This window comes from Asterias rubens, chromosome 14 (assembly GCF_902459465.1).
Source record: "Asterias rubens chromosome 14, eAstRub1.3, whole genome shotgun sequence".
Taxonomy (NCBI): domain Eukaryota; kingdom Metazoa; phylum Echinodermata; class Asteroidea; order Forcipulatida; family Asteriidae; genus Asterias; species Asterias rubens.
Window position 1 is genome coordinate 145,380 of NC_047075.1, and position 12,748 is coordinate 158,127.

General features: G+C 37.1%; 1 protein-coding gene across 1 annotated transcript; it reads right to left on the bottom strand.

Annotated features, from left to right (window-relative positions):
* Positions 1-1,984: 1,984 nt before the first annotated feature.
* Positions 1,985-12,657, bottom strand: LOC117299326 (myb-related protein A-like). The gene is made up of 17 exons (XM_033782844.1): positions 12,524-12,657; positions 11,551-11,671; positions 9,982-10,134; positions 9,651-9,754; positions 8,424-8,552; positions 7,930-8,032; positions 7,708-7,756; positions 7,150-7,342; positions 6,714-6,829; positions 6,242-6,375; positions 5,534-5,617; positions 5,040-5,164; positions 4,530-4,650; positions 4,033-4,131; positions 3,512-3,604; positions 2,477-2,665; positions 1,985-2,166 (listed from the first exon to the last, which is right to left on the bottom strand). Exons 1-17 carry the CDS (start codon positions 12,565-12,567, stop codon positions 2,053-2,055), a joined length of 1,971 nt encoding a protein of 656 aa, XP_033638735.1. The 5' UTR covers positions 12,568-12,657; the 3' UTR covers positions 1,985-2,052.
* Positions 12,658-12,748: the final 91 nt, after the last annotated feature.

The window sequence follows — 12,748 nt, forward strand, 5'->3', positions numbered from 1 at the left end:
CACTTGGTGTATCTCAACATATGCATAAAATAACAAACCTGTGAAAATTTGAGCTCAATCGGTCCTCGAAGTTGCGAGATATTAATGAAAAAAAAAAACCACCCTTGTCGCACCATGGTCACACTAAGTTGTGTGCTTTCAGATGCTTGACTTCGAGACCTCAAGTTCTAAACTTGAGGGTCTCAAAATCAAACTCGTGGAAAATTACTTCTTTCTCGAAAACTACGTCACTTCAGAGGGAGCCCGTTCTCACAATGTTTTATACTATCAACCTCTTCCCATTACTAGTTACCAAGTAAGGTTTTATGCTAATAATTATTTTGAGTAACTACCAATAGTGTCCACTCTCTTTAATGTCATCTTATATTCGTTAATTTAACGTTCCTATTATAGAGTGGTCTTTGGCCAGTTTAATGCATTAATTGTGATCAGTTTGTTACAAATGTGTATATTATGTACATGTACTTGCATACAGATGCATTGACCTCAGGTGCATTGACCTCAGGTGCATTGACCTCAGGTGCATTGACCTCAGGTGCATTGACCTCAGATGAATTTCAAAGTATGATTGAAACATATGAAAGGTGCAATTATTTTCTAAGTTTGTGGAAGACCATAAAAGTCATAAAATATCAGATAGGCCCTTATTAAGATAATTCCTCATGCAATAAATCAGACACATCAACCATTAGAGCCTAGTCACTTGATTCACCTCAGAAAGATGAATACTGTACACACACTATACATGTTTACAAAGGTATCACTCGTTGTTAGAACTGTTTCCCTAAAGTTAAAATACTTTGATCTACCCCCCCCCCCCCACACACACACAACAAAGCTGCCAACTCCCCTTGATTCTGATAAAAAAATTATATATGTCAATGTTTCCGATAATGGAAACTTCTTCCCTATTTTATTGAACAGGTTATACAAAATATTCCCCCGATAGACATGTGAAGTAACACTCTCGAAAAGCACCCTCACTGGGGTCAAAGGTGGCAAATGATTGGAACATACCGGTTCTTTATGCAGAAAAAAGTGCGCGTGAACTCTGCGTCCGTGTGATATTTCTCGTTATGCAAGGGATCTATTGTGACAAAATTTCCCTGATTGTTGTACAAAATGTTAGCAGCAATGAATTCAAAATATTATTAGTTTCCTAGGGTTGTCGTGAAACAAACTTCCCAAATGTAATCCATACCAAGCTGTTACTTTTTATGGTTACCCCGTTCTGTTTATATTACACACTTCAGAAAACTTTGTACAAATTACAAAAGCCAAGAAAATATCATCTGTATTTCACACTGTTTGACTAAAGACTGTTTTCTACAACTGCTTGACCGTTAAAACACCAGGTTTACTGTCAAAGACTTTAGTTTATGTACATACAAAACTATCATCTGTAAAATGTTACCAATCCAAGTCTAGTCAATCCAATCTTATTATTGAATCTTTTTTCAGAGGAACTTTTTTTAAAGCAAGAATTTTAGATATGTTATACTCAACGTAACCACAGCAAACCATAAAATGATCAATCAAAACTAAAGTTATTTCGTGAGATTTTGTTTTGAACTCGGAAAGTTCATGAGGATTGTGCAAATTATATCTTCAAAAAATAGTTAATGGCCCGAGTCTTTCTCAAAGGCTACATTATATCTTCGACAGACGGCAATCAAGAGAGTTTAAAATACAATCAAGCCAGCTTTCTGAATCAAATCTAAACCCAGATTAAAAGTTATACATGTAGATATACATTTAAAATTGCAAAGTTTGAAGTGGTTTAGGATTACAGTAACGGATATTAAAGTAACACAAAGAAGACATTAATTGAACGATGTTGGATATATTGTTTTTAAGCGGATCACGTATTTAAGATAACAGACTTAAAACATTGAATCAACAATGACATACAACAGTACTAGCAAAATAAAAGACAGAACTGCAAGAGAAGTTAAGAGGTTGAGAGAGCGAGGAAGTTAAGAGGTTGAGAGAGCGAGGAAGTTAAGAGGTTGAGAGAGCGAGGAAGTTAAGAAGTTGAGAGAGCGAGGAAGTTTAGAGATTGAGAGATCGAGGACGACAAGAGCGTAAGATCTTGCGAGCTGCTTCTGTCATGAAGATCTGGTCCTCCGATTTACCACAAACAATCTTCTCCCACTCTTTATCAAGCTGGAAAATAAAAATAAAAAACAGTCATTTAAAAAAAGAAATTCTAGTGAATAAAGAACGATACAAATATTTGCATAACTCAGGGTTTTCAATTACAATTTTATCATCACATGAAATTGTTTTCCAATACACAGCATTAACAGTACAGGTACATTCAAATGATGTCTCCACCAATGAGGTCAATGACCCTAAACCCAAACCCAAACCCAATGACTATGGCACTAATGTAAAGCACATTGAGACGTTATTGTGAAATGCACTTTATATGAATTAGTTATTATTATTAGTATTATTGAAACTTGGAACTTACCATCGGAGGTTTAAACGGAGTTTCATGCAGCGAGTGTTTACTTCTATTCTTGGATAGTTTACTCGTCATCTTGACTGGGGATGTAGCCGGTAAAAGGAAGGCGTTGTTGAATGCCGTTCCAGACGTTGACGTCATTGAACTCATTGGTGGAGACATCAACAGGGAATCTGAGAGTAAACTGTGACTTTGCTAAAGGAAGAGAAATTAATGCAAACAAAAAGATTAAATCATCGCCAAAGTAAAGATTAAGAAGACTAAAAATAATGATTTAAATATTGCTTTGAAAATATCTCAAAAGTATCTATGAAAATATTTGAAAACAATAAACCTGACACTGACATTTAAATCACAAGTTATGCCTTAATCTCTTAATACTAATAATAATAGTAAAATATAGTTTATAGTAAATTGAAGTAAACAGCAAAAGGTAAACCAAAATACAAGTCATCACAAGAAACACATCAATAAAATATTAAAGTAAAAATACTCAAAGCCTAAATATACAAGTACTTAAAATAAACTGTTAGCTACAAAATACTACAGTAAAACATGTAAAATAACTGATGGGGGGGGGGGAGAGGTTACACCGTGGTCATTACAGTAAAAAGATAGCAATTTTAAATAATGATCAACATTTGGCAAAATAACAGGCAAAGTAGCACAAAAAACACAACATAATGAGGGAACCAAAAGATCCTCAGTATCCTAATTATGCAGTACAAAATAGATAAATAGAAGGCACAAAACAAAGCTTAAAGAACAAAAGCAGAGGTTAGCATAAAATCTCCATCAGTACAATGACCTTTAAACAGTTGAATTAAGTAAACAAAACAGATGGGTTCAAGGTAGGCCTGTATGCTTCGTTGTTGAAAGGGCAAGGGCACCAAGGCATTTTTCTCTGTGGTAAAGGACATCCCAAGACAGAATTGGAAACTTCTACCAGAGCATTTCAAAAGGGCACCAAGACGGCAATTGCCTTCGATGCCTTCGTGAAGTTTCAGGTCTGTTAAGGAGATGTTTGCATTGCATTCTTACCTCATCATCTGCAAAGTGACTTGAGCTTAGGTCCGTTTCTGAAGCCATTTCTTCCGTCAGTGATTTACGAACACGCTTATTAGGAGAATCAGTCTAAGATAACAAATTGATGAATCATTAGTTAGCAAAAAACTTTATTATTTTATTTTCACACGTAAAATATACACAGTGAAATGCATTATGGTTGTGCATTTCTAAAAACATGTTTTTACTCAAATACACACAACAAAATACACACTAAAAATTACCATTATATACAAAATACATAGAAACGACAAATCAAAAACAAAAATCAGTCACGGCAAATCAAATTTGACACTTAACAAGTGTTTCAAATCTAATCACAATCAACGATTATCATTTGAAAAACATCTTTGAGGTAAAATATCCTACAGCACTATAACCACCAACAACAGGATAAACAGGAATAAAGGAGAAATGTTTGGTGCTAGACGAGGTAGGAGAATACTCGCTGAGTAAGATTTTTCTGTGCTTAGCAATTTTTATCAGAGTTGACTTACCACAGAAACTCTAACAGAGACTCGTTTCATCGAGGACCAACTTCCAATATCTTGCTTAATGATCTCAGATATATCTTCAAGTTGACCCGGAGTACATGGCTAAATAAAGATTAAACAGAAAAGCGGTATTTAATGGAAACAAAGAAAGACTCTGCTAGGGTTGGACTGTTATGCCATTAACTATTCTTAGCCTTTATTACATAGGTACTTTTGGTTGGTAAGCAGTTCGCAAAAGCTAATTTTGTTTTCTCAAAAAAACAAATATACTAACAGTAATTATGAGCAACTGTTGGAAATGTTGGAAAGTACCGTCAAAGTTTAAGCAGCACGCTACAAAATTAATATGGGAAGATTGGGGTTGCATTTCTTAGAAGAATAATAATTTTACATTAAGAATTTAAAGTTTAACCAACTCAAAGTGTAGGATGAGAAAAATCAGGTATCACTCAATCTGTTTCTGACTTAAAATCAAGTAAGATTGCTTGTTTGTTACATACCATGAATTTACTTGTTCCACTTCTCTTCTCTAAAGCTGCCAGAGCATTTTTGAGCGGCGTGGGCGTTCTTGGCGTGGACTCTAACAGAGATCGTTTGGCATTATTCGGGGTTCGGAAATATCTGAAAAATAGAATATAAATCTTGAATGAAACATTTATAAAAACTTAAATAAAAGTGGGTATTATTGAAGACAGATCTCTTGATGAATTACACTCAGTTCAAATAAGTTACAAATAAATCACAAATACAATAAAACTTAACATAAAACACACCAATATAAGATACATTAAAAAAGGGTAAACGGTACAATAGAACAGGAGTAGGCTTAAATAGAGAGTTAAAAAGTGAACCATGGACAGATAAAAAGGCACATACTGAAAAAAAGTACACTGTACATAAGTAATAATAACACAGCATTTGTTTAAGGCACACAACACATTATACATGTAAACACATTTATTTATCACACAAGCTGGAGTGGAATACAGATTAATATAATAAGCACCTACCTACTGACTGGTGTACCAGTAGCGTACATATTGGGCGTGGTTTCATGTTGACCTTTGATGACCGGTGTGGAGGTCAACATCTGCTGGCATACATCAACTTGATCAGCTCCATCAATATTCAAGAACTGCATGAACAATATAATTCAGTTTGAATTAAATGTAACATTTATTTCCATACTGATATCATTGCAAAAGACAGAACCATATGGACAACAATAAAGTAGTACAAAACAAGCAATGAGTAAACATGAGTAATACTGAAAATAAAGGTAATAGTGTAAGTTGTGAGTTAAGGAGGCTGTTCAAATAAGCCGAGGCTTGTGGGGAACAGCCCTAGAGACAAAATACAAAAACAATAAGCAGTGATAACATTACAACTAAAATGAACATGAGAGAACGTAAACATGTACCAGTAATGAGTTGCTTTAAACAAACATTCTTGATGTTGTCTTTGGCGTTTGAATGTTTGAAGACTTGTAAAGTAAGATACATACCCTTGATGGTGAGAATGGTAAGCTCTTGATGGGTGTGCCATTGGGTGTGGTCATAATACTACTCTCAAGAATACGCCTAGAGCGCTGAGATAGAAGTTAAGGATATAACAAAATCATACATTTATACAATGAATTCATTAGGGGACTAGTCTAGGTTAACAGAAGACTATTTTTACTCTGAATTATATGACCTAAACCTTTTACATAGTAAGTTATTACATAGTACCATGTCATGTTTTACACAGTACCATGTCATGTTTTACATAGTACCATGTAATGTTTTACATAGTACCATGTCATGTTTTACATAGTACCATGTCATGTTTTACACAGTACCATGTCATGTTTTACATAGTACCATGTAATGTTTTACATAGTACCATGTAATGTTTTACATAGTACCATGTCATGTTTTACAAGATGCTGTGGTACGATATGCAGCCACCCAATCAAACCAGATAAACCGGGGCAAATCTCTTCTCCTTTCAATAAGTGCACTGGGTTCTTTTACATGCATTACTCAACAAGGGGGACCATCAGCTTTACGTCCCATCTGAAGGACGAAGCAAAATGTTAAAGAAATAAGTGTTTTGCTAATGACTGGGACTCGACCCCACCATCTGCCGATCATAAATACCAGAACTCCAGTCTGGTGCTCTTAAACCGCTAGGCCGCGACATGCCACAATATCTTGAGTAAAAAGGATACAAGTCTAGGTCTACTCTTGCGCAAGATGGTAGGAGGCGTGCTGAACTTGGAGGTAACTGGTGACGTGATTGGAATCAGAGTCCCATAACTTCCTCTTGATAACTCGGATATAGCATGGCTGTCAAAATGGTAACCTGTAGGACAATAACAATAAACAAACAATATTGAGAAGGGGTGTGGGTAATTATTCAAAGATAAATCTCATTTCTGATGGTTCTGAGAAGAACCCGAGTTTAGATATAACAGGGTCTAAGAGTTTTTACTAATCTTCAAATGTTGCTTGAGAAAAAACAGTATCACTCAAATAAAACCTAGTAATCAGACTGTCTAACAGGTTAAAAACAAATTAGGGTAGTGTTTCATTAATTGCAGAAAGGATCATTTCTTCTTTTCTTTCAACATTTTAGCAAACGAGTATGGTCACTTGCAAAATGTTGACAGTGAAATAAGTAGGTTTAAAATCTTGATTTACCTGTGCTGGCCTTGTGAACAGTTGGTGTAGCGTCATTTTCATCATTATTCAGCATCAAATCAAAATCTGTGTTAAGCTCCAAGAGACGAGTAGGATCCGTGAAATCAGGAATACCCCTAGAAAGGAAAGACAAACAACAAGTTTGAATTCACATTCTGGATGTATTCAATGATTAAATGAAGTAAATCATTAATTTGTTCAGTCATTCATAAGAATAATGGTTTATTTTTTAAAAACAAATTTCCCATGGCGGCCAAGAGTCGAAATACAGGAAGATTTACAGAGAACACACAATTTAAAAAGAAGAAAATTGGTTTAGGAGAGCAAATATTTACAAGATTAGTAAGTCTGAGAGTAAGAAGGAAAACACTAAGATTATTTAGGCAATTAGTTAAGATTAATTATTCAAGATTAAATGATAGCAGATGAATTCTACCTTAGTGGGGTCAAGACCTCTTCGTCACGAACCATCCAGTACATCAAGTTGTCTTCTGTATTCCTATTGGATATCGGACGTTGTGGGGACATCCAAAGGTTACTTCCTGCATTCTGATTGGCTAATGTGTTGCTATGGAGAGGTTGCAACACATGACTCAATCCATGAGACGATCCTTGGCTCTTCATCATATCTACAACAAACAGTTACCATGGTTACATATCACTGTATGGACATTTCATTTTGTTTTGCAAAGGGCACTTTCATTGGAAAATCTAGAAGTATATGGGAAGGAAACTTTTAAAGGGGCACCTAGGCCATGATGAGGGCACCTAGGCCATGATGAGGGCACCTAGGCCATGATGAGGGCACATAGGCCATGATGAGGGCACCTAGGCCATGATGAGGGCACCTAGGCCATGATGAGGGCACCTAGGCCATGATGAGGGCAGCTAAGGCAATGGCCGTTCATGTAATTCCAGGCGAAAGATGATCAGGAATGATGATGATGATTAGAAATGATGGTAACAAATGAAGATGCAGTGAGAGAAGCTTTACCTGAATCCGTCATGGATGAACTAGCAGAGTCTGGATACACCAAAGTAATCTGGAAGTTCAGAAACATAAATAAACAAATAAATTATCTTCATAATACAATGGCTCAGCACATTAACGTCATGGCACGCCTTAATATTGCAGTGGAGACACAATAAAAACAGGCATGATATTTGGTTGCAGGTAATTAGAAGGGTAAAGATAAATGATCAAAGATGATCTTACCTGATTGCTCAACGGATGTTGCTTAACAGGTGTGTATGGATTCTGAGTCTCTACTTTCCTCTTCATTGTGGAGTTCCAGTGATTCTTGATAGCATTATCCGTTCTGGTATCAACAAAATAATCTTATATTAATAAATAATTATAATAAAAATTATTATGCGCACATATCCACCCCAAGGGATGCTCAAGGAGCCTTACAGCCTAATAAGGGAACTGTCTTCATTATCATCAAGCTTTACAGTAGACGAAAACAAAGGATTGATTGTGGGAACAGGAATGCTTTCGGGGCAGCCATGACGAATGAGCTATCCCAAGCCTTCTATCTAGTTCTAGGAACAGAAAGCCGGGTCTGATCAGCTGATGAGAGGAGTCAGTGCCTGTATCCTTCAGGAGTATTAGAGTTGTGGAAATGTACAACCACGGCTTGGGCTCCGGCTTCGCACGCTGCGTTCGCGGCTCGATCTTTAAGATCTGATGGAGTCTGTTTGGTTTACCTTCCTGGAAGCTGCTTAGCGATCTCTGCCCAGCGGTTCCCAAGACGTTTATGAGCATCATAAATGATCCTATCCTCATCTTGTGTCCAGGCACTCTTCTTAATGTCAGGATTAAGATGATTGTGCCACCTTCAAAGGTAAGAAACAAATCAAAGTTGTAGTATTTAATATTGAGGAAACTAAAGATTCAGAGACAAAATTCTTTGGAACTTTTGTGTAGTTTCTTGGCAAGGAAAGACAACAAAGGTTCTCATAATGAGCTTTAGGATTCAATGTTGTTTTGAGAGAAAGTATGAGCAGGCGCTGACTGAGGGTGCGTTCTGACATGGTACTTAAGTTGGTATAACTCATGGTTCAACTCGATCGAGTTTAACTCAGTGTGTCTGAACAGATCTAAAGTTAGTCCGAATTGAGTTCAACCCACAAAAGATAAACCGTCCAGGGAGGGGGTTTATCTTTAGACCGCTTCGGTGTTTATCTTTTAACACTGTGTGTGGACAGAATAAAAAAGACCAGATCCGGTTTAACTCACAACAGGCGACCCATTGACCTTCGTAATCATTACGTAAACACACGGTGACCAATGAACAGGACAATAAACAGGATGTTAGAGTAACGGGGTCGCGTTTTCTTTGACCTCTTAAAACCAAAGATAAACCGGATCGGGTTTAACTCAGTGCTGTCTGAACGCAAAGGGGTTTTATATTTACGATCACCCCCTGCTGTTCGTAAAAGTTTAACCGGTTCGGGTCTAACTTAGTACGCTGTCTGAACATACCCTATGATTCACAGAACCTCAGCTGTATAAGCTGTAATGGTCCTCTTTGAAGGCTCTAATTTGCCTCATTGAGCCGCATATAATGACACACAATGGTGGAAGCCTGTCCATTCTTGTTATGTCACATACATGTGTACAACAAAAGGACACAGCCAGAAAGAACAAAGGTGTGAAATCCAGGATTAGGCAATTACCCCCAATGGGGTTGAGGCATTGTTATTGTTGATTGCTGGAATTCATGTACAGGCATGTATGCTTCTTTTTGGAAAGGGCATGGGCACCAAGACATTTTCTCCTCGGTAAAGGGCACCCTATGATGAAATTGTACATTTCTACTGGAGCATTACAAGGGCAGCAAGGCAATGATCAGGGGGTAAAGAGGCAATCAACTTTTTTGCCTCGGTGACATGTAGACTTATTTGGTTTAATCTCAATATTTCTTGACCTACCTTTCTCGACATTGCTTCCCACTACGGCCGATGAGAAATTTGGATATTAGTGACCAGCGTTTTGGTCCATACTGCTTGACGAGTTGAGTCACTTTATCATCCTCCTGTTATAAAATGTACAACAGTTGTTATCAAAATAAAAAAGACACCCTCATAATAATTGAATAATAATAATTTATAAAGTGCCATGTATCAACAAAATTGCTCAAAGGCGCTGTACATAAAAAAGAAGAATACTAGATGCATTATTAAAACCTAAACAAATGCTTAAAAGATGAGACATTATTACAAATTAAACCAGGCAAAACTTCAAGAACTTTAAGAAGCTTACCTCCTTAGTCCACGGTCCTTTCACAAGATCTGGATTTAGAGCTTTCTGCCAACGATGATAACACTGCATCTCAGAACGATCAGGAAAGAAACTAGCGATATATTTCCAGTCTTCAGACCCGTACTTGTCTATGGTTTGACGTAAAGTCTCATCCTGTGAAGCAAAATTCAAGAATGATTAACTTTTAGAGCAACAGATATACAAAAAATAGTTAATGACCTGATGTTTGAACCCTAACAGTCTTTCTTAAAGGCTAAATGACAACGCAACAAACAAGTAACATAAGCAGTGAAGTGGAAATACATTCAGAAAAAAGCAAGGGGTAAACAATGAATAGGGAGACAAAAGTGAGTGGAGGGAAGGGGCTGGTTTGTGGTTTGACCACAAGAAGATTCAAACACAAAGGACAGTATCAAGGGTGGGAAGAGGGATAACAAGTAATTAATTAGTAAATGAGGCAGGCTAAAACTAAGCTTGGGCGGTTCCTTCGGTTACCCGGTTCTACCCGGTTCCAAATTGAAAACCGGACCGGCGATTCCACTCTTCTGTGGAACCGGGTACCCGCTTTTGTCGGTCCCAATTATAAAAGGCTCTGTGGAGCCGATCCTGCGACGAACCGGCTATAGAAATGATTATCAACTATCACGGTGGCTGCATACACAGTGCACAGCCCCTCAAATGCATAGGCATCTATACATGTATATCTCATGCATATACATGTACATGTACAGAGTCCAAAGTCCAAATAGACAGCACGTTGTGATTGGCTGCCGATATATCCATATTCATAAAAGCTTGCCCCATGCACAAAACACACAGTACTGTATGCATGTACAGGCATGTACACTTGTATGTACAGAGATGACACACTGCATGCACTACGGACGTACTGCACTATGGACGTACTGCACTACGGACGTACTGCACTACGGACGTACTGCTACACAACGGGCGTACTGCCAGCTAAATCAAAGACTTGTTTAAATGCAGGGAGAATAGGTGCTCGGTGGCACGATGTCTGATTGACTTGGGGTGGGTATTCTGGTATTTTCGTTAAAAATAGATCGGCTCCAATTGTGTGTGTGTGAGCTCGGGACCGATGTCTGATTAACTTGGTTATTTTCAGTTAAAATAGATCGGCTCAATTGTGTGTGTGTGAGCTCGGGACGGGCGGCTTATGTTTTATATTGAATTGGAACCAGGTATGTCTCAGAACCGAGCTTTTTTTCGGAACCGGAACCGAGCCCCAAATTTCTGGAACCCCCCAAGCTTAGCTAAAACGGGGATCTATCTGTAGGGAAAAGGAGAAGGCACAAACAAAGGGTTATTTGTAATTTCCTTCTATGTTTGTTGTGTTGTCATTTTAGCCTTTAAGAAGGACTCTGCTACAGTTGAAACCTAGGCCATTTACAACTTGTTTGAATTTATGTAGTAGGTCCTTTTGGTTGGTATGCAGTTTTCAACAGCTAATTTATTTTTTCTCAGATTGAAATAAAAACATAAATCAACCTGTTTATAATTTGTACAATTGAACTGACACACAAAAACCTGAACCCTAAAATTACGAACCTCATCTTTACTCCAACGCCCTCTATTGATGAGTTTTTTGCCATTTGGATCATTTTGGGAGAAGCTGTCGTATTCTTGATCTGTTCCATCCTCATCACTGGAGTCACTATCGTAACTGCTGCTGCAAATTCACAATGAGGAAAACAAACAATTATTAATTAAACAATTAAACTTTAGTTAATTTAGAGCCCATGATGTATTATACAAATCATACACTTATTTTATAGCAGTATAAACTTGTTATAATAATTTAGAACTATTTCTTCAATTCTTCCTTGGCAGTTTGGGGACAAAATCAAAATGTGTAAAGGAAAGGTTTCCGTATGGCGCCACCACTTTTTCATTCGATATAAAATACGATAGTACCTAATTAACCTCAATAAGATATCCCTTTTTGTAAAAATTAGTAAAAAAGTGGTGGCGCCATACAGAAAGTAATCCAAAAAGTGTAAGGAAACATTCCTTATTTCTACTTGACAAGCACAAGGTAAAAATAATATAAAAGTACATGATGATTGATGATTATGTAATTGTAAACATACATCATTCTAACAATAGAGCAAGGATAAATAACTCATAATCACAATTATCTTATATTAAAATGAAACTTCTCAAGAGTCAAGACAAGTTCAACAACAACAAAGAACATGAAATTGAAATGAATGAATGAAATGAAGAAAGAAGCAGTAAGGCCTAACCATGGAATAGGCCCCCTAACTACTTAGAAAATCAAGTTTTGTATGGACGCTGCTGTTGTAATTTTGTTGTTCATTTATTCAGGAGAGGCTTCACCAAAAACATTGGTTTTACAGCATTTTGGGCCATTTACAATTTCAACATTTACAACAATGAACGTGGCAGCTGCCTCGCCCAGCGTTAAGCCTTCCATTTCCATCCACCATTATGATTTTGTTTGTTGTCGTAAAACGACAAGGGAAAACAACAAAAACATTACTATTATACAGCAACTTACCTGTAAAATTTTACACCATTCATCTTGTAGAGTATTTCCTGCATCCAAATGTCACAAACAAAACAGATTTGAAACTCTGTTTTACGGAAATAATGACAAAATTCTCACTGACAACATACGATCTGGGCGTCCCAATTTAGGCAGCCATCTTATTAAATTGCGCGCGCCATGTAAAGATATGCAAGACAACGCGACGCTTATTGGCTCTTGGGTGGTGACGTAATG